The sequence below is a fragment of the Copadichromis virginalis genome, linkage group LG14 (assembly GCF_057382275.1).
Source record: "Copadichromis virginalis isolate Kocher_CV1m ecotype Utaka linkage group LG14, C_Virginalis_male_GT1.1, whole genome shotgun sequence".
Classification (NCBI taxonomy): domain Eukaryota; kingdom Metazoa; phylum Chordata; class Actinopteri; order Cichliformes; family Cichlidae; genus Copadichromis; species Copadichromis virginalis.
The window spans coordinates 42,721,505-42,745,683 of record NC_140631.1 but is presented as its reverse complement, the minus strand read 5'-3'; the positions used below and the strand labels follow the sequence as shown (position 1 = coordinate 42,745,683).

Here is a 24,179-nt window from a genome sequence, read left to right as displayed (position 1 = left end):
ACACTTATGCAGCTCCACAGTTCTGTTCCTGGTGTTTTGTTGACATCTCTTGATGTTCCCATGTCACAGAAACAGGCTCTGTGTTTTGCCTTATATGCATCCACAGCTGTGCCACCAGTTTACTCACATGGACTCTACGAACCAATCAGAAGCTTCTTCAGCTCAGAATGGAATCGTCTGGAGTTTCTTATTAATTTAAAATAAACTTAGTGTACATGTGCTCCTAAATTTAATGAAAGTGATAAAATAGAAGCTCTGTCTCTCTTTATTCTGACATTTAACTAATTCAAAAGATGTTTCAATATTTATCTAAAACAAAAGTTTACTCTAAATTGATGTTGTACAGTAAAAATGTTTTGTTTTCTCCATAAAGTGTAAATATCTGGTTTAAACTGTGAATATCCTGCTGTGTATTGAAACCCCTCTTGTTTTGCATAGAAATATACTGAACAACATACAAAGCATAATATATAAAATAACATTTACCTGAGTTTTTTCTTTGAAAGAAGCTTCTAATGTCCATTCTTATATTTCAGTGCATAACTGAATCATTTGAATCATTTCATTTCTTCACTACCAGACACACTGGACCCACTACAGTTCGCTTACCGTCCAAATCGTTCCACAGACGATGCCATCTCTCATCTCCTCCACACATCACTCACTCACTTGGACACTAGAAGGGGGAATTATGTTAAAATGCTCTTCATAGACTACAGCTCTGCATTTAACACCATAATTCCCTCCACACTCACCACCAAGCTGGAGCATCTGGGACTCAGCTCATCTATGTGTCAGTGGATCTCCAACTTCCTAACTGGCAGACCACAGGCAGTAAGGATGGGCGGACATGTCTCAGCCTCCACCACTCTCAGCACTGGAGCCCCCCAGGGGTGTGTTCTGAGCCCCCTGCTGTACTCTTTGTACACATATGACTGTGTGGCCACTACCAGCTCCACCACCATCATCAAGTTTGCTGACGACACCGTCGTGGTGGGCCTGATCTCTGATAACAACGAGACGGCCTACCTGAAGGAGATTAGGAATCTGGAGAACTGGTGCCAGAGGAACAACCTCCTTCTAAACGTCAGTAAGACAAAGGAGCTGATAGTGGACTTCAGCACTAAGCAGGAGAGGAACTACCAGACCCCCGTCATCAACGAGTGCCCAGTGGAGAGAGTGGACAGCTTCAAATACCTCGGAGTTCACATCACGCAGGACCTGTCATGGTCCTGTCACATCAACACCGTGGTGAAAAAGGCCCGACAGCGTCTCTACCACCTCAGACGCTTGAGAGACTTCCAACTGCCCTCCAAGGTGCTCAGGAACTTTTACTCGTGCACCATAGAGAGCATCCTGGCGGGAAACATCTTAACCTGGTTCGGGAACAGCACCATGCAGGACAGACGAGCTCTACAGAGGGTTGTGCGGTCAGCTGAGCGCACCATCCGCTCCGAGCTCACTGACCTGCACTCAATCTACAGCAGGCGGTGCTGGACCAAGGCCAGGAAGATCGTGAAGGACCTCAGCCATCCCAACAACAGACTGTTCTCTCTGTTGAGGTCAGGAAAGCGATTCCGCTCCCTGAAGACCAACACAGAGAGACTGAGGAGGAGCTTCTTCCCGCAGGCGATACGGTCTCTCAATCACACCACCACACAGTACTGACCCACACATATGGTTCTTACACACACACTGGACTTTCTGGACATTGTTTTTGCACAACACTGGTCACTATATTCTTCATTTCCAGTTAATACTTGTACAGCTGCTGTTATTGTGTATATATTTATTTATATTTATATTTCTTCATACATTCTTATATAGTTCTATATTGTGTATTTTGTTGTACAGTTATTTTATTTTCAACTTTAATTTATATATTTTATCTTATTCTTCCCAGTTAAATTTACCCTTCATTCTAATTTGTGTTGTACAGGTATTTCATTTTTAACCTTAATTTATATTTTATTCCTTCCTAGTTAAATTTACCCTTTTTAATTTTTCATATTTATTTCCTATCTTATTCATAGCCTTTCCTTTTTTGTTTTCTTTAGGTCACGAGCAGTTGTCCAAGCATTTCACTACATATCGTACTGTGTATGACTGTGTACGTGACAAATAAAATTTGAATTTGAATTTGAAACCGATTTAGTCGGTGAGGGTAAGACCTGAAAATATGAAATAAACACATGTAAGCTAAGACTCTCTAAAGAAACAGCATTGTTGTTGTTCGGCTTTTCATTTCACCATTTGTTGATTCACTTGAAGAGCGAGTAACGTAATATTAGTCTAGTGATCAGTTTCATATCAATCTTTCGTGATTCACCGTCATATTTACATTATTTGTACAGTACCAATGATTTGCTTTGGTACCTGCTCAAACTTAAGCTGGCTCCGTCTCTCCAACAGCGCACTCACAGGCAGCAGCTGCCCCGCCCCCTCGCTCAGTCGCTTAGTGCCTGAGCTCGGATCATACCAATATCAGGGGGGATTCACGCACAGTCGTAAATTCCCACAGTGTGCACTATGTGCTTCGAATATTGTGTGTACTTTTTGTTTTATACAGTTGTCAGACAGGCATCTAACTATGAAAAAATTACACTCCAAAAGACCCCGGGCTTCTGACAAAAAGACCCGGGCTTAAGCCCAGTAAGCCACCCCCACGCTCCGCCCCTGCTGGAGACACTCTGACACCTTTTTGTGTATTCATGTGTGAATATGCAAATGAGCTGTGAAGTCATTAAATAAACACAGATGAATGTGAACAGACCTCCTTCATCCAGCATTATAAAAACAGCTGTTAGATCAAAGAAGTCAAAGCGAGCTTTGATCCAGACCAGAGCAGCACACCTGGTCCAGCTCAAACCTTTGTTTCAGTGGGGAGGGGCTCTGCCAGTCACTGGAAGGAAAATTTAATAAATGAAAACTCAGTTTTTTATTGCAGTGTAAACTGAGGGCACTGCAGTGAGTGTTCAGGGTGTTCGCCTGTCACCCTGTGAGCCTAATATTGAAAATATTGAAAATAATTCTCTTATTTGCTTTTAAATCTCTTAATGGCCTGGCCCCCCCCCTACCTCTCGGAGCTACTACAACCATATACACCTGCCCGTTCCCTTAGGTCCGCCAATCAGCAGCTCCTTAAGGTACCGAAAACTAAGTATAAATTTAAAGGTGATCGTGCTTTTGCTGTAGCTGCTCCAAAGTTGTGGAATGATCTGCCCTTGCATGTTAGGCAGGCCTCTTCTCTTTCTGAATTTAAAAGTCTTCTTAAAACATATTTATTCGCTGAAGCCTTTGGCATTGATTAGAGGGGTTGACTCAATTTGTTTTAACATGTTTCAATTTATTGTATCTATTTATTTTATCGTATCTCATTTTAATTTTCTTTACGTATGCTATTAACATGTACAGCACTTTGTGAAACTCTGGTTTTATGTTAAAGTGCTTTAGAAATAAAGTTGGTATGGTATGGTAATATCAACACCAAGACCAGAAAAGAGCTCTGAGAAGCTCCGCCCACACGCTCTCCGTCAGTTACAGGTCAGGCACTGATGATGATGATACCAAAACTGCTCAGCACGTGCATATCAGAAAGTGTGTGCTCAGTTATCCTTCAGGTTAGTGAGTGCTGAGGTTCCTGCTGATGTCACAGGCGTCGGTGACTCGCCGCCGTCCTGCGCTGCCTCAGTCAACTGACAGTTGAACTGCTGCGTGAAGGCGTGCAGCAGGTGAGGGACGACCTCCTCCACGCTAGCGTGTCTCCGCAGCTCGGCGCTCAGCGACGTCACGCCTTTCCCTTCGATCCCACACGGAACGATGTGGTCGAACCACGACAGGTCGGTGCAGCAGTTCAGCGCCAGACCGTGAGACGTGATGTAGCGGCCACAGTGTATTCCTGAAAACACGACAGCCGTCATTCAGGCAATTCTTACACAGGACGTGCTGAAGAGCAAGGAAGAGCAAGCAGCTGCGTTGGAGCCCTGCTGAATATGGTAGCGATCAAATGAAACACGCACACACTGACATAAACATGTTACCAACCTCACACCTGACCAACAGATATGAAGAGCATGTTTCACCTCTTTACCTCCGTGGGCCGGCGCACTGTTATACCACACCTGAGTCCAGCCAGTAAAACTGTTCCGTCTATGCGAGCGGCCTTTAGGTCACATGACCTCACCCTCACGCTCGCTGACAGCCTTTAACAGGTGAACAGCACCTGCAGAGATGGGTGGTCGGCCACCTGCTGCGACCCCTAACGGCCAGCAGATGGCGCTTTGTAAATAAAATTGAATTGAACTGAAAATTTTTAAACTGAGGATTTTTCACGGTGGTGGTTTCATTCTTGTCTCGATCTTTTTCCCGTCACGTGTAAGGTCCGCTCTCCTAATGACACAATAACTTAACCATAAACCACACTTGTGGCTAAGAGAAAGGACTCAGTGCGTCTGGACATTTGTGTGCCAATGAAAAGAAGGCAGTGTGACTTTGTCCATCGTCACTTAAAGACGAGGAAGTAAGAAAACAGGACAGAATCAGTGCTTTTGAATAGTGGTGCCGGAAATGGATTTCATCAGACTGAAGGACCTGCGACTCGCTTATTTCAGACACGTCACGTCTCTTCTGTTCTTCACATCAGCGTGCGAAGAACAGAAGGAAGACCGGCAGCGTTGGTTTGACACCATTATGACAACAACAGGAAGAGGCCAAGGATCAATCTTCCTACAGAATGTTTATCCACCCTTCTGTAACTGGGGCTTAAAATGAGTTTTTACTGGACTTTATGGTTTCAGCTCTATGACAGTCCTGGTTCTGGCCCAGCTGAGATCAAACTGGACCCTGATCCAAAGCGTCAGTGCTGTGTGACTGTAGGTCTATACCTCGCAGTATAAATAAAGCATCCTGAGGTGACTGTAGAGCTGGGCGATATGAGATTTTTTTCATATCACGATATGTTTTTTTCATTTCAGGCGATAACGATATCTATCACGATATCAGCCAAATAACTATATTTGTAAGATTTAAATGTGCCGTTGCTCACAAGTAAAATGTGAAATAATCAGCAGCTTGTTTTTAAATATTTATTTCCCATAATAAGTTCAACAGGGTAGATGTACTTAAGGAACATGAGACTTTTTCAGATAAATAAAGGCAAATATTGCAAACTACACAAAAGGCAGCCGCTAAAGCGTTTAAGTTTCAAAATAGAACAAACGAAACAGACTAAATTGTCAATTCCACTTAGAAACAAAATATTAATTCTACAAATAAATCTTAGTTTGTTTTACAGAATAACAGACAAAACTGACTAACTTTTGTCAATATCAAATAAACTGAGAACTAAAAGGAAATTCTCGATCTTTCCTTGTTGTATAGCTGAGCTTTTCAAACAGTTTTGACAGTTACTTTAGTCTGACAAAAGCCGAATGACGAATTAGCGCTTCCAGTCAGAGACTGAGGCTACGTCCACACGTACACGGGTATTTTTGAAAACGGAGATTTTCCGTTTTCGTTTTAAAAAATAATCCCGTCCACACATAAAGGCAGAAATGAAGGAAAACGCTGCTATGAACATGCCAAAGCAGCAGGTGGCGCTAGATTCCTAACCGTGCAGAAATGTTGGCCAATCAGAAGTCTAGAAGCCTCGGTGGGAAAAAGTAAACAAAGTATGTGTGGAGGGACAGTAACTGTGTGTATATGTAAGCATTTAAACACTGCAGAGAGTAGAATTAACAGTATTGTAGAAATTCATTTCACCGAAACAATAACGTGGCGCACAGTGTGACGCATGCACCAGTTTATTGTATTTCCAGACTTGCTTTCGGCACAATTTACAGTGCACGCTACTCTGTTTTTGTCAGACTTGAAATAGCCGAAATACCTTCACACTACGGAACTTCTATGGCTCTTCCGTTTGACAATCTCTCCGGCATTGGAACCGTCATCTGTTTTCTCTTCGGTCACGCTCGGTTGATTTTTCTAGTCGGCACACTCATTTCCTCCATTATGCGCTGGCTGCTTCCCAAACAAACACACGTGCGGCTTGGCACTTGTGCTGTACGTAACAAGTCACGCGGACGTGACGCTGCGGCTGTGATTGGTTCGGCTCTGCGCTACTTAATTTGGATTGGCTGACCTTTTTTTTTTTTTTTTGAGGACAAGAGCGGCGAAGTCTATCGCGATAGCTTAATTTCTCTATCGAGTAAAAGTTATATCGCGATACATATCGTTATCGTTCTATCGCCCAGCTCTAGGTGACTGCTGCTGATGCCAATAAACCTGGTGAACTCCACCTGTAGCCTGGATTAATCAGCTGCTCGTGTCTGATTATTGGTAATTATTGGTTTTAAAAAGCAGCCACACAGTCAGTGAACACATGGTTGGTGATTCAGGCTCAGAGCGACGCAGTCGTACCGATGGCGCAGATCTTATTGTCTCCGACCCAAACTCCCGTGTGAGGGGACGTCGTAGCTCGGATGGCGAACCTGCTGCAGAGTGCGATGACGGTCTGCTCCAGCTGATCGACGTACCACCGCACGCTCTGAGAGAACAGAAAACATTAAAATAAGTTCGGCTCTGATAAAAACACACCAATCTCATTCCCACGTCAGCTCAGACCTTCTTGAAGCTGCACAGGTTCAAGACTGGGTAGCAGACCAGTTGTCCCGGCCCGTGGAAGGTGATGAGTCCTCCCCGGTTCGCCCGGGCCACATCGGCCCCCTGCAGGCGCAGTTGGTCCAGCAGGGGCTCGGGGTAGGGTTTGTGGCGGATCCCGGTGGTGTAGACCGGCGGGTGCTCACACAGCAGCAGAGCGTGAGCAGGGCCAGACCGGTGCCGGTTCACGTAGACCTGCTGCAGTCGCAGAGCCTCCTGATAGGAGACCAGGCCCAGGCGGACCACCTCCACCAGCGGCTGGCCGCCCCGCATCTGGGACTGACACCAGACCAATCCAGACTGTTAGTTGCACAAATGTTTAGTTTTGTTACTTGTAACCTGTTTAAAATGTATCCAGCCTTAAAGGCTGCATGACTAGGGGCGTGGCCACTTTGATTGACAGGTGGATGGTGACACAGGTGTCTGCTGTGACTTATACAGTGGATGGGTTCCGTCAGGAGCAAAGATCCTCCATCTGGTTATCTGAAACCAGCAGCACATTAGCTTTAGTGTCACAGCACATGTACATGCATGCTCATGTTCCCAGGACCTGAACCGAGAGTTCACAAGCTGCCCTAGAATATCGCAGTTTTTAGATTCCCTTAGTTCAGCAGAGATCCTGGGACATTTCTCCGAACATAATCCAAACGACACAAACCTGAGCTACTCACAGACAAATCGGCTGCTTCAATTCACACATTATAAACTCACAAAGCAGAAAACTAAAAATAAAATCGAGGTGGAGCTTCTGCTCGCGGGCACTGAGCGCTCTGACCTCAGTGACACGGTCAAAGCAAACCGCAGTACATCTCTGAATGGGAAGCAAATCCCTCCGCCGTGTCTCTACGTGATTATTTCGTTAGTTTATTAATTTATCAAAATACTTTATCAAAACCATCACCTGTCTAACTTCTGTACGCTCCTCTACCACGACCCGCTCTTCTTCTACAGCTGTGAGACTGATGACGTCTTCCGGTTGTACAGCGCCGTCTTGCCATTAACCGGAACCTAAAGTCTTTCATAATAAAACTGAATTATTATCGACTTATTTTTTAATCTCGCAGTTTTGTCAAATTAATAAATATCATTTCTTGAGTTGAAGAATTAGATTCATATTAAGGCAACAAAATCTAAATTGCCAAAGATCTGCTCTCTTTCATGAGAAAATAAATTCACAACAGGTAAATTACAATATGTTGGCCGTCTTGTTTTTAATTTTATTACTTCTCATCCCTCCGTCTTTATTTTGCCAATGTTTACTTTCTAAGTAGCGATTTCTTTGTCTTGCAATTTATGTTTATTGAAAAATAATGCTGTTAAACCACACACTAAAAATCACAAACTCAGCCCCAACAGAAAGAGACATATTTAGCAGCTTTGATTTTCAAAGCACATTTTGCTACATATTTTACATGTTTGTTTTTTTTACAGACTACCATCAAGTTATTTTTTATTTTCTAAATTTGGAAATGCACAATAAAATGCAACGACTTAGTTTTATTTTGAAGTCGACACCTGACGTCAGAGGAGGCTCGCGCCGCTGTGATTCAGCGGCTCCGGTTGGCGGGCTGCACGCGCGTCCACTCCTCTGCGCTCGCGCTGTTTCGGCGGCGGCAGGGCGGGGTTTGTTTTGAGAGCGGACCGGAGAGAGAAGACTCACCAGGGAAGATGGCGACCGCAGGGTCTGCCGAACGGCCTGGGAGACCGGCCAGCGCCACGGCCGCCGGCACGTCCCGGGCCGGGCTCGCAGCTCGGTGCCGGTCCGGGTCCAGCCCACCCGAGTACGAATCCAAGAAGTGCATGGCGTGCGCGGAGACCGGAGGCAGCCCGGCCGGCAGACACCTGGCCTGTCCGCTCTGCCTAGCCCCCAGACACTCCGGCAGCGAGGAGCGGCTCCGCGGGAGGAGCGACCACGAGAGTAGCAGCAGTAGGCCGGGCGGGAGGGACTGCGATAGCCGGAGAGGTCGGTGAGCTTCTCGGGGAATCGCCCGTGCAGATATCGCTGTATCACACCGCTGCAGGGTGTTTGTTTAACGGCAGAAAACAGCGGGAATTTAAATGAAATCAACTTTAATAAAGTTTAACGTGAGCAGCGCGCGGTTTTAAGAATGTTAAAGGTTAGTTTTATGTGAAAAACATTTATGAAGTGTGGTAGCTGCAGGCGTAAAAATCCCCGCTTTTCTTTATGGAGTTTTGTATGGAGCTACAGGCTCAATCACAGGTCAACGTGTGGACACAAATCAATGAGAAAACCATGGAAACAGCCCTCAGAGGACACGTGACTGCTCACAGTGACCTCACCTGATCACAGGTATAGGCAGCAGGGTCACATGTCATGTGGCACTGCTCAGGTCTGCAGATGGGGAATGTGTCCAGACATGTACAGCTGGAGGAGGAGTTGAGTTACTGCAGTACTAGTAGTACTGGAGGTATTACTGCGTGGACTCTGTTAGCAGTGACTGGCTGGAAAAGCCCAAGGGGGTTATTACTAGCAGAGGTGGGACCAAGTCATTGTTTTGCAAGTCTCAAGTCAAGTCTCAAGTAATGTCAGGCAAGTCAGAGTCGAGTCTCAAGTCACTGGTGTAAAAGTCCGAGTCAAGTCACAAGTCTGAAACTTTGAATTTCAAGTCCTTTCGAGTCTTTAAAAAAAACAAACGAAAAAATAATGTTGCAGTTATGCTAAATGTAAATATTAGACCATGTAATTTTAAAATCTGTGTTTTTCTCAACACATGACAAAATAGTGAACTTAGAAAATATACACAAATTGTGAAATTGCACCTCTTTAAAATGCAGCTCAATTAAACCTAGCTCCAAGAATAATTTTCACCGACAGTTCTGAGATAAGCTGCATGTTATTCTTGGATGCGGTTGTAGGACCAGCTTTAAAATCGCATGACAAAAATATCATACACATTAAAAAAAACTGTATCACCAACGTAGCCTGGACAACATTTGCTAGTTAGATGAAGTCAGCTATCTCATCGTAGCATATTTATATGCATATTTATAATCATACGGTTCTTGGAGTGAGTGCATACGATCATGAAGTTTAGTAACTTCAGGTCACTGCAACAAGCCCAGGTACAGTTTACCGACGGATGGGTACAGGACCTTGAAATGCACCGTGTAGAACGAAAGACCATCGTACGTATCATAAGTTTACCAGTCTCACAAATTGTCGTCATAAATACACATTCCTTAACCGTTTATTAATAGGAACTTTGAGCTCAACGGTAATTAATTAGTAGTGGAAATAATTTCTGGTTCATTACAGAAATGTAGCAGTGACAATAATACTGTATGCTGTAATCGTACTGGGCAATTAGTGATACAAAAAACCTGTTTTATCCTGTGAATAAAAGTATATGTTTTTGTCAATGTACCATAATAACAGAAGCGAAACGCAATATTGTGTCAGGACAATTTACTATTTATGCACAATAAACAAAGGAGCATAGCGCGACAATTTCTGTTCAGCGCCAGACTTGCTTGTAACCTATATCACCAATTATGTTAAGAAAAATGACGCATTAACTACTAAAAAACACTGACCTTCGTGTAAATGCTTGGAGCAGACTAACCTGTGAGCTGGAGGGTTCTGGGACGTTATATTTGATCTTTGAATGGCTGCAATCCAGGCCATCCGTCGCGTCTTTGTTACTTCGGAAACATGGCTCGAACAATTTCTCTTCAACGACGTAATCCGATAACAACCGATCTCTTTACCCGTCGGCTTCCCGTGGCTGTCATGCGACCGGCTATTGCAGTTAATAATACAACAGCTTCTTGACATTTTTGTGTTTCTTTTTATCGCTGTGTGACTGATTTCAATTGAAAGCCTGCGTGCGCTAGTACCGCTTGCCACGAGTTCCCAGAATCCTTTGCGGTTCTACCCGTGAATGACGTCACATTTTCAATCTCTATATAATATGCGTGTTAAATTTTATATTTGGGGTAAAATATCAAGTCTTTTCAAGTAAACCGGTTCAAGTCCAATTCAAGTCCCAAGTCATTGGTGTAAAAGTCCAAGTCAAGTCACAAGTCTTAGAACATTTTTTCAAGTCAAGTCTAAAGTCATAAAATTAATGACTCGAGTCTGACTCGAGTCCAAGTCATGTGACTCGAGTCCACACCTCTGATTACTAGTACTTAGAGCAGGACACAGCAGGAGAACCATAAATACTGTAAGTACTCTTTGACTTGCACTGACAGCAGTTCTTACATAAGAAAGCTCGGGTGAGACTCAGTGGCTTTATGTGTGTTGGATGAAGTCAGAAGGTGCTGATGGTGATCATGTTTTATTCATTGACCCAATACTGACACCTTTAGCATTTTTCCTTTTAGGCTGTATCTGAGCAGCTTTGTGTGATTCACAGTTCACAATAATCCCTGTTTGTCTGATGCTGGGCTTCTGTCGTGTCTCTCTGACATCACAGATAGCCAAGAGTGGAGCAAACCGTGCCCGAGCTGTGAGCTCACAGGTTTACTGCACGTGCACCGAGCTCGTTATTACAAAGTTTTAAGACAGGAAGTGAACAGTAGAATTTTAGTAGTCAAAGTCACCTGTTTAAATTGTATTAAGCCTTTAAATTATTAGGGGCGTGGCTTCTTTGACTGTTTTCTCTTTGGCTGTGTTCCTTTAGAGTTCTTCGTCTCTCCGGTGCTCATCCCGAAGTCTGCCGACGCTCCTTCAGGCCCGAGCGGGAAACACAAGGTGAGTCAGAGAGCTGCAGGTAAACCTGTGATCACCTGTGAGTGGTTAAGCTCGTCACAGCCGACCGAGCCTGCTGAGTGTTTTATTGCTGAGGAAGAAAAGCAGAGCTCTGCAGGCTGCCGATATCAAACTTGAGAACTTTGGCTTTAATTTGAGTTTACATTAAGTTTACATTAAGTTTTCTCTCTAAGCAGTCACCTCTCTCTCAAAGTTTCCACTGTGAGTCTCGATATACCCTCGTAGATGCTGCGTCGTCTCGTGGAGACAGGAGAATCTTTGTGTTTTAGCCCTTGAAATAAACTTTAACCCCTCCGTGTTTCAGCTGCTGCTGTGTGACGACAGAGAGGAGGTGAAGAGGAGGAGCTCTCTGAACTGTAAAGACGAGTCAGTCCGTCGTGATGAAGATCCGGTGAGTGATGACAGGCTGAATGTTTTCATCCTGCAGCAGCTGTCTTAACTAGCTGTTGTCCCTCCTCAGGGCGTCCTGTCTGACTCCGAGAACGAGGAGCCGATCAGCAGGAGGATCCGAAACATCTCAGCCTTTATCAGGAAAACCAAAAACTCATCCGCTGGGTGAGCACAACCACCCTGTCCTATTCCTTTTGCAGACAGTGAACGTACCACAGACTACAGGGGTGTGACCTCTGACCTCTGTGTTTATTCTTTAGGAGTTGTCAGAGGAGCAGGAGCTGCACTGATCCTGTGGAGGATGGAGGAGGAAAGATGAAACTTGTCACCCAGCCGGCAGCCGTGATGGACCGGGTACGTGAGACAGTCATGTCATGTGATCAAGACTCCCGTCTGTGGGAACTTCAGAAGAAATAGTGTTTTATCAGGCTGTGTTAGAGAGTGTAATCAGATTACTGTATGCTTCAGGAGCCATCCAGGTTCAGTCTGCGGGGAGAAGGATCGTTAAGCCCCTCTGCCATTAGAACCTGCTCGGCACGATTAGCCCCAGTTTTCAGGGTTACCTTTAGGTCATAGTACCTGGTCGGGTTCCAAGCGGTCCGAGCAGGTAATAAAATGTGACTTCATCAGACTACATGATTGGCTGGTCAGTAGCGTCACTGGATGAGTCGTGAGAGCTTCTCGTTCAGTAAAATCAAAACCGCCATTTTTGAAACGCTACATCAAAGGAGATGGCTACAAAAACAACGCTGCGTTCCCCGAGTGTGATGAAAAGCCACAGAGTGAGCTGCAGGCATATATTTGCTTCGACGTGCACCTTTGTCTTAGTGTTCGTGTCACATGTCAATAGACTCTGTGCACCGTGTGCTACTTCCGGTGGGGAAACTCCTGTAGGGCGCCTCGTTTCCGGTGTGATATTCACGTCTTGTTTACGGTCGGGTTTTCCAAAACAAGTCAACCAAATGGATGAATCAAGCGGCGATTTACATTTCTCAAGATGTCGTGGGAATTTACTGAATATATCTGTAGATGTCGATGTCGACGTGTCGATATTTCCCCCACGCCTCAAAGCAAAAGAGAGAAAGGATTCAAATGTTTTATTTTGAGTGTTTGTATACAGCGGCCCCTCGTTTATCGCCGGTGTTCTAAAAATAACCAGCAACAGGTGAAATCCGTGAAGTGCCCAGCTTTATTTTTTACAATTATTTGAGATGTTTTAAGCCCCTCACTACACTTTATACACTTTTCTCAGACAGGCAGGAACATTTTCACACTTTTCTCTCTTGCTTAAACTCTCAAAGTTCAAACCTTCGTAGAAAAATAATTCCAGTATTATAGGATGAAACCAAAGATCAAACCGTGTTTTCGGGTCCAGAACATGAGAATAGAGCAGCTGAGAGAGAATCCAACATCAATCAATCATTAATGAATCAATGAATCAGCGATCGATGTAGCGATTCTGTACTGTACAGGAGAGACGGCACGGAGGAGATCAACAATGGTCTGCAGCCGAACGCAATGTGCTGTAAAAATAAAAAAGCATGCAAAATTGCACACAAAAAATCTGCGAAAGGTGAACCGCGTTATAGCGAGTTAGAGCGAGGGACCGCTGTAATTTTGAAGGCAAGTCACAACATACCCTTCGTGAATACTAACGTATAGAAACCCTTACCAGCAATCATTCATTTATTTTTTTTGTGGCTTTTTTTCATAGTTTGTTGACATGCTGTGTGGGTGTGTACTGGTATGGACATAACGGGGAAACATCTGGCTTTGACTGTTGTTCACCTGCAGTTTGAGTGCTGAACATTTGCCTGTTTAAATCATAAGAACTGTCTGTATACAGAGATGTGCTTCTGCTGCAGTGATGCAGTTCTGCTTGTGTTGAGTGACGTAAACAACCAATCGATCTGCACGCTTCAAACGTCAAAACTGATCATCTGATTTTTTTTTTTTATGACACAGCAGTGGTGAGTGTTCCCACCTCTGCTCTTTGTAACTTAACGCCATCTTTCCGTTTTCGTGTTTTGGACATGATTTTTGAGTCCACCTTCGCAGTAGCGATTGACCGCAAAATAAAGCTACCGGAAACGTACAACCCCACTAGGGCTGCCACGATTAGTCGACTAGTCACGATTACGTCGACCATCAAAATCGTCGACGACTGGTTTAATAGTCGACGCGTCGTTTGAAACTTTGTAAGATCACAAAAGACGCAGGAATAAGCAGCAGGATTTAAGAGTGTAATAACGGACTGAAACAGAAGATGGCAGCACTGCATGTACAAGGATGCCAGCTGCCGTTAAACCCCGAAGAAGAAGTAGCTCTGTCCCAGAATTCATAGCGCAGCTTTCAACAATGGCGGCAGCTAGTTAGTTTTAATATTACTCTTATTATTCTTTCTGGGTCACAAAATAAACGTTTAACATATTTTCAGGCGAGAATGTAGCTGTGTAAACCTCAAATATCTGCTCAGTTTATCAAGACACCGCATATTTTCAAAAGCGCTCCGACGTTTTCGGAGACGTCTGTTACCCACTAGCTCGATAGTTAGCCGGGGGCGAGGCTCAGTAGAGCCGTGAGAACACCGGACTCCCGACTAATCGTTTTCAAACCCACCGCCGTCTTTCGCTACTCAGGTTAAACATGATATATGAGTCACTTAGATAACTTAAAATGTTATTGTTTGGCTTTTTTAGTATTTTATTTGTTCCTGAGTAAATCGGTTTGGCTGAGATCAAAGTTTTTACACAGCTGAATAAACATCAAGCAGACAGCTGATCATCAGAAGTGTGAGATGCTGGAGAATATACTCCGGTGTCCTGTTATATTTTAGATAGCAAGGAGTTTATTAAACTTCACCGAAACAATCTGCAGATTTCATTAAAATTTAATAAACTATCATCTTGTCTTTATTTTTAGTTAGCACAGACCTTAAACACTTAAAGCTGTAAGCTAATGATAGTTATATAAGAGCAGATGCTGCTGGTGCAATAAGCTGTACGCTGTACGTCCAATGGATGATGATCTGATTAGTCGACTAATCGCAAAAATAATCGGTGACTAGTCGACTATCAAAATAATCGTTTGTGGCAGCTCTAAACCCCACATCCGGTCTTAAAACAGGAAGTTAGCATTTTCTCATGCACAGGGTCTATTACGTTGTGAGACGCGCAGACAAATTGCCCTGATGACAATGCACTGGTCTGTAATGGAAAACCAGTCGATTCAAACAGGTATTAATGGAAAAGGCTCTATAGCAGGGGTGTCAAACTCCAGGCCTCGAGGGCCGGTGTCCTGCAGGTTTTAGATGTGTCCTTGGTTCATCACAGCTGACTCAAATGGTTAAAGGACCTCCTCAACATGTCTTGAAGTTCTCCAGAGGCCTGGTAATGAACTAATCATGTGATTCAGGTGTGCTGACCCAGGGTGAGATCTAAACCCTGCAGGACACCGGCCCTCGAGGCCTGTAGTTCCCCACCCCTGGTCTATAGAGTGCTTTGGGGTCCACATCCTGAACTTTCACTGTGAGCTTGCACCATCAGGCAGGCATTAGAGTGACAAACCTCTGCCTCCTTGTCTGCCTGACACATCGTGTGGATACCACCCCACTACAGCTCAAATACCTGGTGAAACATCACAACTCTTAAAGGAGTCGCCTTCTACTCAAACATGCTCACAGGTCCAGCTGTGTAGAGTCCAGTCTCTGCATGGAAACAGCACAGCATCCATCAGAAGGAAGTGTCGGGTTTTACAGAAAAAATCCATACAAGTGTATAAAACGGGGCCTGGTGATGGCGTTTATTCTTATATTTCACCTGTGTTAAACAGCTGTGTGGTTGCTGACTTGTGTTCTTGTGTCCTCCGCCAGGTTGGCATCAGCCACAGCTATGCGGCAGGAATCCTCCTCTCCTCTGAGAACAGCCGCTCTATCTCCGCCCCCATCACCGCTCCCGATCGGAGGCTCACCTGGCGAGCTGTGCTGACATCATCTTCCTCGGCTCTCCTGTGCATGCCTCCTCCCCGCCCGGAGCGCTCCATCAGCCCCGAGAGCAACGACAGCATCTCCGAGGAGCTCAACCACTTCAAGCCCATCGTCTGCTCGCCATGCACGCCACCCAAGCGCCTCCCGGACGGCCGCCTGATGGAGCCCACCATCGTGAAGTCCACGCCCCGGAACCTGACCCGCGGTCTGCAGAAGGCCACCAGCTACGAGGCCAGCCCTGCCGTCCTGCAGAAGTGGAGGCAGATCGAGCTGGACCGCCAGAGCCTCAAGGTGAACTCCAAGGCCACGCTGACGAGCCCCGTCTCCGAGGTAAACCATAACAAGCTCGGCATGGGTGGCGAGGGTGCAAAGACGCGCCAGTCCCCGGCAGGAGACGCAGTGACGTCAGCAAACAAGAGGAGGCTGCTGTTCGACTCTCCAGCCGGCGACACGGACAGCTTCCAGAAGCAGTCGGTGAAGATCCGCGTCCCCGCGGTCCGCTACAGCAGCGAGTCGACCTTCAAGGGAGGCTTTGAGCCGCCGGCCGGCACTCCTGAGTCCTGCAGCACGGGGGCGCTGTTCAGTCGGAAACAGTCGTTCTCGCCCTACACCAAGAACTCTGGGGTGCAGTCCTGTAAGTTAGTGCCAAAGGACTCTCAGAGTCCCAGGAAGGAGTCCGACAGTAGCATCCACAACCAGACTACCTCACGGAGGGGCAAGAAGAGGAAGCAGAAGACCAAACATCTGGACTCGAGCCGCGACTTGGATCTGAAGAGGGGCCGGCCCGTCAACCAGGAAGCGCTGGACGAACGGTACATCTGCCAGATTCAGCAGGAGCGGCAGGATCGAGCGCTCGCCCTGAAGCTGCAGAGACAGTTCGACCGCGAGAACCAGAACCGTAGAAGGAGCCCCGACAAGTATTTCCTGCGGTCCTGGATGTCCACTCAGAGCCGCAGGAGGCGTGGTCTGAGGAGGTCCAGACGAATCAACAAGAAGCACTAGACAGACGGGAAGGATCTCATATATGCAAAGACACGAAAGGCGAAGGTTTAATGAACGTATGAATGTTTTCACTCGTCTGACAAACGGGTTTGTAACCTGGAGACGTTTCTTCCAAACACCAGCAGATCACCAAAAACTGAACCTTCAGCTGCAGGACGGCGCGACAGTCGTCACCACAGGAAACGTCCTGGAAGTGTTTGAACTCAGAGGCTTAATCTGAGCTTTTTTACAGATCGCATGGCCGAGTCGTTTCTCTGCAGCTGGAACAAAGAAAGCTTTCACAGGTTCAACCATAGTCACGTGGCCCGGGGCAAAGGATGTTTATGTTGAGCTTCCAGTTACAGATCCAGGGTGGATGTGAGGCCCTGAAGGTCACAATGTCTGAGCTGAACATCGCCTCGCATCCCGACACCGCTGAAGGCGACGGCGGTGTTTAATCCGTATTTGTGCGCTGCGTTCCAAACACAGCAGCCTGCGCATCATCTGAACTGTTGCAAAGGTTCAGATGAAGGCAGGCTGCACGCTGCCGGGCCGAACACGACTCTGTCGGTTCAGTCCGGTGCGCTCCACGCGATGATGATGATGTTTATTAATATAGTTCATTTAAATCTCACCGGCCTCACAGTGATCTCCCAGAGGCCGAGGAAAATCTAAAAGGAGCTTTATGGAAAGAAATGAGATGAGGGACTTTTCCTTTGCTGCTAGCGTGAGTGTCGGCCTGAGCTGCTGTTTGACAGAAATCTGTCTTTGTATTTGTGACCGTTTATGAAGCCCAGTTTGAATAAAATAGTTAAAAGTGATTTTTTATTGGCTCCAAAACTCCAGACTGTCAGAACTTTCCAAAAGTCCAAAATCATGATTCGTATGTATTTCGGTAGCTCAGAGCGTGACACGCGTCTCTTCATTCATATCTGAAGTGAACACATATCTGAACACATCACTTCCTACCTGACGGTCCCTCTGGGTGTGCAGGTAACCCTCCACCCCTGAAAGCGTGACATGTACCTGGTATTACCCTCTGAGGTGATACTGAGGAGCACCGACGGTCGCTGTGACGCAGGTTTCTGTCGGCCAGAGGGGGTCAGCAGCACGTCTTTGCCCCGGGCAGGTGGAAGTTACCCCTGGTTTATCCTCGTGAGAACTTTCCACAGGTTAATCAAAGTCCAGCCGACCTGCATGTGTTGGGAATGCAGGAGAAACCAGAACCCGCTCAAATATAAGGAGGTGTTGAGTCAGACTTCTCCCAGCAGCTGAGGATCATGGGACATAAACTTCCTCTAGTATAGCTGCTGGTGTCATCCTGGTCTTCCAGTCTGAAAGTCGGAGCTGCCGAGGCTCGTGGGGACTGCAGTCTTTAGAACCCGATTGGTCAGGAAGGATTTCTACCTGAATTCGGATCAGGAGACTCACCTGGTCACTCTCAAGGAGCGAGGAGCCGTGTGATTGGACGAGCTTTATGGCCTGTGATGTCAGATGCTGGTGCATTCAGACCAAATGTGAATTTACTGTGGTCACAGAGCTCTGACTGTGGTACTTTTAATAATTATTGATTTATAAAAATCACGTCCACAGGAAGCAGGTGAGGCAGGTGGCTGTAGAGCTGACAGCCATTTAGCAGCGAGGTTAGAGCCCCATCTCTATGTAGAGAAACTTCCACGATTGGGCCAAGCTGAACCAATCAGTGAGCGAGTTCAAGCTTTTGGGGACAAAATCCACCCTGACCCTTCACCCCTCACAGTCAGCTGTTTTCTGTCTGCAACGTAAACATATTTAATGCAGAAACTGCCTTCATGCTGCGAATACTGTCAGAGTTACAGGAAATGCGTGAGGTGGTTTCCAAATCTGGATCTTTTTAATGTTTTGATCGCTCCGTCAGTGCAGCAGAGGTCCACACGAAGCCTTCAGGCTGAAACCATCAGAAACTGCAGCTCGCTGCCACGCCCCTGCAGGAGCCTGAGCCTGAAGCTGAGACTGAAGGTGGGCGTGCACGTGCTTGGTCTGAGCTCACCTTCACACTCTGCTTCAGCGTTCCAAAGGAGCTGCACGGCTTCTGTTTGCAGGTCATCTGTGTTGGATCGGTGATGCTGTAGCTCCTGCAGGCCGTCCAGATGTCTGGTTCCTCAACACACGTGTTTTTTCTCCATGCTAAGCTCTGTCAGTGGTTAGCCTGAGTGCAGCGGCACGCTGTGTTCACACTGTGCTCAGATCAGAGGCAGTCTGAACGACGCTGAGCGCTGGTGGGTCGCTGTTAGAAAAGCCGTACTCGCACTGAGCCTCAGTAATGTCATGATTCACTCTGGGGGTCGTATGTATGATAGACGCTGAAGAAGATGTGAGGGCGGGGACAAACTGAGGACACGCCCACAAACATCCAACGTGTTGGTGTAGTTACTCTGCAGTTCCTCTACCTGAACACCTGCAAAGAAACAATGAGGTTGGGTGGCGTTAGAACCAGACTGCAGCTCACAGGCTGGATGTAAAATAAAGGTGTAGCTCCTTAAACCTGCATTCTGTCTAATGTCCAGCAGGGGGTGGCAACTCAAAAATCTGAGACACTCACCTGGTCTCTGTGCTCACTAACACTTTCCTGATTGGCTGATCATCATTTTGGAGATGATGGTGCCGTCAGAGTCACAGGAAGCAGGTTAGGGGTTAGGGCGGGGCTACCTGTGATTGACAGATTGCAGTGCTCTCTCCCTGTCATGTCTGCCAGCAGCACAAACCCAGGTCCAGTTCAATGACTGGAGTTACCGGAGGTAAGAGGCCACGCCCCTAATAACTGTATTACTACCTTTAGCTTACAATATAAAGCGACTTGAGACGGCTGTTGTTGTGATTTGGTGCTAAATAAATAAAAGTGAATCGAATTCAAACCATGTGAGCGTAAAATGCAGGTGTCATGAAGGGAAATGATCCACAGAGACCAACAGTGTATCAGGCTGCAGACGTGTTCATTTTATCACGGGAGTCTGCTGCCTCTGCTGGACGGTGGAGGAACTGCAGCCTTTGGAGGTTTAGGTGATTGGTTTAGATCATAGGTGTCAAACTCTGGCCCGTGGGCCAAATTTGGCCTGCAAAGCCATACCAAATTACTATCAGAGCTGGCCTACTGGTATTATACAGCTAATATATATATTGTTTAGTATTAAGCTCGGCTTGTTCCATATTCAGTTTTTCAGCAAAACGTGTCCATAAGAAAAGATTCATTCTCATATCTGGAGGAATAAATATGTTTCAATAAATATTAACGTTAGCCCGCGACTTTTTTGCCCACTGTGTGTTTGAGTTTGACACCCCTGGTTTAGATAATAATAACATTCCTGCTGTTTCCTCTTTTTTTTTTTTTTTTTTTTTTTTTTTTTTTTACATTTCTGCGTCCTCAGTGATTCCTGGCCTTCATCATCATCATCATCATCATCATCAGCTGTTAAAGTTTAATTTGAAGTCTTGATGGAGCTGAAGGGCTTCTCTCTTTTTTTTTTTTTTTAAACCATTAAAGATGAGCACGTTTCTGTTTTGTATTCTTTGGTGGGTGCAGAGAGTTCAGGTGGGGGTGGGTGAACGGGGTCAGGGGTCACGCTGAGTGCCAAATGAGCAGATGACATTGATCCTTTGTAACCGACTAGTTTTGTATGAGCGGCTGCTGGAAGAAAAAGTAAAAGAGTTGAAACGCTGGCTTGTGTCCTGTCTTCTCTTCACTCAGTGATCTGAAGCCCAGGGCTCACCTGAGACGCTCACCTGAGCGTCCCGCAGATTGCCGATGATTGGTAAGAAGAAGCAGGAAGTGCAGCAGGACGTCCTCCATCAACTGCAAACAATATCGCCATCAAAAACTCAGCAGGTTGAAGGTGATGCTACAAACTCTGTTACTCCATGTTTCATTCCCCAAATCAAAATGAAGGATGCTGTAAAGCAGCTGCTGTGAAGTCTGATATTCACAGAGAGTTAAGGCAAGGCAAGTTTATTTGTACAGCACAATTCAACAACAAGGTGATTCAAAGTGCTTTACAGAGACATTAGAAACAAGAACAAATAAAAAGCATGATTTAAAATTGATTACAACAAGCAAATAAACTAACTAATTAACAAACAAACAAACAACAGTATATAAAATCAAAACAGATAAAATCAGTAGTTAAAATGTAAGTTTTGAAATTTAAGCTTAAAGTGTGGATTTGGTGCTTTATTCAAATGCAGCTGAGAACAGGTGAGTCTTCAACCTGGATTTAAATAAACTGAGTGTTTCAGCTGATCTGAGGCTTTCTGGGAGTTTGTTCCAGATATAAGGAGCATAAAAGCTGAATGCAGCTTCTCCGTGTCTGGTTCTGACTCTGGGAACTGATAAAAGACCGGATCCAGATGACCTGAGGGATCTGGAAGGTTCATACTGGGTCAGGAGGTCATTGATGTATTTTGGTCCTAAACCATTCAGAGCTTTATAGGCCAGCATCAGGACTTTAAAGTCTTAGTGAAATAGAAACCAGCAAAGCCTGTAACATTAGAACATCATTGAAAACAGTGTTTCATTCTGGCTGAGCTCCACAGCGCTGTGGGACAGGAAGTATCAGAGTGAGATGTGGTTTGCAAAAGTTCTTCTTTTGTTTTCAAAATAAAGCCCTCCAGTTACTTTTTGGATGTTGCCAACATGTGTTAATGAGCATTTTCAAAGATAAAAGCCCCAAGTTAATTTAAAAAACATCCACCACGGTGCTCAGAAATGTTTCAGATCTTAACAATGACAGTCACGACAGCACAGTTCAACTCGACCAGCAAACGTGCTCATGCATGTGTAAAAGTTTTCCAGCCGACAATAGGTGATATTTTTGATGGGCGGAGCAATGTAATCATGCACGCACTGATTTGCGCCTTTAGAATTTATACGTTTTGTTTAGAGGGAATGTTTTACCTCCACTTCTCGTTTGTTTTGGTATTAATTAGGGCTGCCACGATTAGTCGACTAGTCACGATTACGTCGACCATCAAAATCGTCGACGACTGATTTAATAGTCGACGCGTCGTTTGAAGCTTTGTAAGCTCCCAAAAGACGCAGGAATAAGTAGCAGGATTTAAGAGTGTAATAACGGACTGAAACAGAAGATGGCAGCACTGCATGTACAAGGATGCCAGCTGCCGTTAAACCCCGAAGAAGAAGTAGCTCTGTCCCAGAATTCATAGCGCAGCTTCCAACAATGGCGGCAGCTAGTTAGTTTTAATATTACTTTTATTATTCTTTCTGGGTCACAAAATAAACGTTTAACATATTTTCAAAAGCGCTCCGACGTTTTCTGAGACGTCTGTTACCCACTAGCTCGATAGTTAGCCGGGGGCGAGGCTCAGTAGAGCCGTGAGAACAGCGGACTCCCGGCAAATCGTTTTCAAACCCACCGCCGTCTTTCACTACTCAGGTTAAACATGATATATGAGTCACTTAGATAACTTAAAATGTTATTGTTTGGCTTTTTTCAGTGTTTTATTTGTTCCTGAGTAAATCGGTTTGGCTGAGATTAAAGTTTTTACACAGCTGAATAAACATCAAGCAGACAGCTGATCATCAGAAGTGTGAGATGCTCGAGAGTTTACTCCGGTGTCCTGTTATATTTTAGATAGAAGGAGTTTATTAAACTTCACCGAAACAATCTGCAAATTTAATAAACTATCATTTTGTCTTTATTCTTAGTTAGCACCTTAAAGACTTAAAGCTGTAAGCTAATGATAGTTATATAAGAGCAGATGCTGCTGGTGCAGTAAGCTGTAGTTTTACCTCCAATGGATGATGATCTGATTAGTGACTAATGCAAAAATAATCGGTGACTAGTCGACTATAATCGTTTGTGGCGGCCCTAGTATTAATGTATCTACTTTATTATTCATTTATTTATTTGAGATGCGCCAAATCACACAAAAGACTTAATTTTACATCTGAGTTTTTTTTTTAAATCTTCGCTGGAAGAGACATTTTGATTTTTAACTTACTTTGTGCTGAATTTTGTTGAGTGTGTAATATACAAATATATATATAACAAATTTCCCACGTGTGGGACTAATAAAGGTTATCTTATCTTATAGATAAAAACCGTTACAGTGGAAAAAAGAAGCCAGTTTCTTTGTTTCTTTCCATTGTGGTCTTTATCTAAATAAAAGCTTGTGTTTTTTCTGAACATCGGCTGCTGCCGTTCTTTCTTTCTGTTATGAGTTTGAGTAAATGAATTGCTGCATTTGGACGCAGTTGGAAGACAGTGCCGTTAAAACAGTGCTATTATTTTTCTGTTGACTGCTTCTCTTAGCTTCACTCCACGACAGGGGTGAAGCTAACCATCTGGCTGAGTGGTGCAGCAACAACAACCGGTCCCTGAATGTGGAGAAGACTAAGGAGATCAGCATAGACTTCAGGAGAACTCACACCCTGCACCCCACTAACCATTAATGGTGCTGCTGTGGAGAGGGTAAGCAGCACCAAGTTCCTGGGTGTGCACATCTCAGAAGATCTCTCCTGGTGAGAAAACACAGCATCACTGGTCAGCAAAGCCCAACAGTGACTCTACTTCCTCCACAAACTGAGGGCAGCGAGAGCCTCAACCCCATTATGAGCACCTTCTACAGAGGCACTGTGGAGAGCATCCTCAGCAGCTGCATGTGTGGTATCCTGCACTGGTTCCTGCTGGAAACAGCTACAACAGGTAGTGAGAGCAGTGGAGAGGATCGTGGGTACTTCTCTTCCCTCCCTCCAGGACATCTGCTGCATCCGCCTCATCCAGAAAGCTCTCTGCATCACAGAGACTCCACCCATCTGTCCAACAGCTTCTTCAGTTTGAAGAGCCTCGGGCCCAGAACCAGCAGACTGAGAGACAGCTTCATCCATCAGGCTGTCAGGATGCTGAACTCTCACACACACAACTCCAGACCTGCATCCACCTCTGACCCCCCACACACTGCACACAAACTCTTGGATTGTGTTGGACTCTGTTGTGTGTGTATAACACTGTAATCTGTTTTAGTGTAACACTGAGGGCTGTGGGAGCACTGCAATTTAAAATTCCCAAGTATGTTCTGCACATGTGGTTTTTGACAAAAAAATGGAGGCCTTCAGTAAGTTATAAGAGATACGATAAGACTTCATTGATTCCACGGCGGGTTTTTGTTTTGCGTTGCCTCAGCTCAGGTACAGATACCAGAAGGATAAAGATACAGATAAAACACAAACAAATATAACCTCAGTAAGATAATACACTATATACAGCGGTAGCATACGCGCTTTAAGGTGTCAGATAAATAAAGGCCTCCTGCTGTTCGCTAAAAACTGAACCTCGTACGTTTTTATTCATTTCATTTTTGAGTCGTTTGTATTTTCCACATGAGCGCGCACGCCGCAGCTGCCTCGGCCACGCTTGCAGACGTGGTGACGACATGCGC

General features: G+C 45.3%; 2 protein-coding genes across 3 annotated transcripts; one reads left to right on the top strand and one right to left on the bottom strand.

The window, feature by feature from the left end:
* Nucleotides 1-1,763: 1,763 nt before the first annotated feature.
* On the bottom strand, nucleotides 1,764-7,654 carry lipt2 (lipoyl(octanoyl) transferase 2). 2 transcript variants are annotated; one of them, XM_085431040.1, is made up of 4 exons: nucleotides 7,559-7,654; nucleotides 6,622-7,140; nucleotides 6,418-6,544; nucleotides 1,764-3,898 (listed from the first exon to the last, which is right to left on the bottom strand). In XM_085431040.1, the coding sequence occupies exons 2-4, from the start codon at nucleotides 6,928-6,930 to the stop codon at nucleotides 3,606-3,608; spliced, it is 729 nt and encodes a 242-aa protein (XP_085287166.1). In that variant the 5' UTR covers nucleotides 6,931-7,140; nucleotides 7,559-7,654; the 3' UTR covers nucleotides 1,764-3,605. The 2 variants fall into 2 exon arrangements, with proteins under 2 accessions (XP_085287166.1, XP_085287167.1); XM_085431041.1 differs by having other exon boundaries at nucleotides 6,622-6,936.
* A 538-nt stretch (nucleotides 7,655-8,192) lies between these two features.
* On the top strand, nucleotides 8,193-20,034 carry rnf169 (ring finger protein 169). The gene is made up of 6 exons (XM_085431036.1): nucleotides 8,193-8,620; nucleotides 11,304-11,374; nucleotides 11,697-11,783; nucleotides 11,853-11,947; nucleotides 12,043-12,136; nucleotides 15,654-20,034. The coding sequence occupies exons 1-6, from the start codon at nucleotides 8,326-8,328 to the stop codon at nucleotides 16,767-16,769; spliced, it is 1,758 nt and encodes a 585-aa protein (XP_085287162.1). The 5' UTR covers nucleotides 8,193-8,325; the 3' UTR covers nucleotides 16,770-20,034.
* Nucleotides 20,035-24,179: the final 4,145 nt, after the last annotated feature.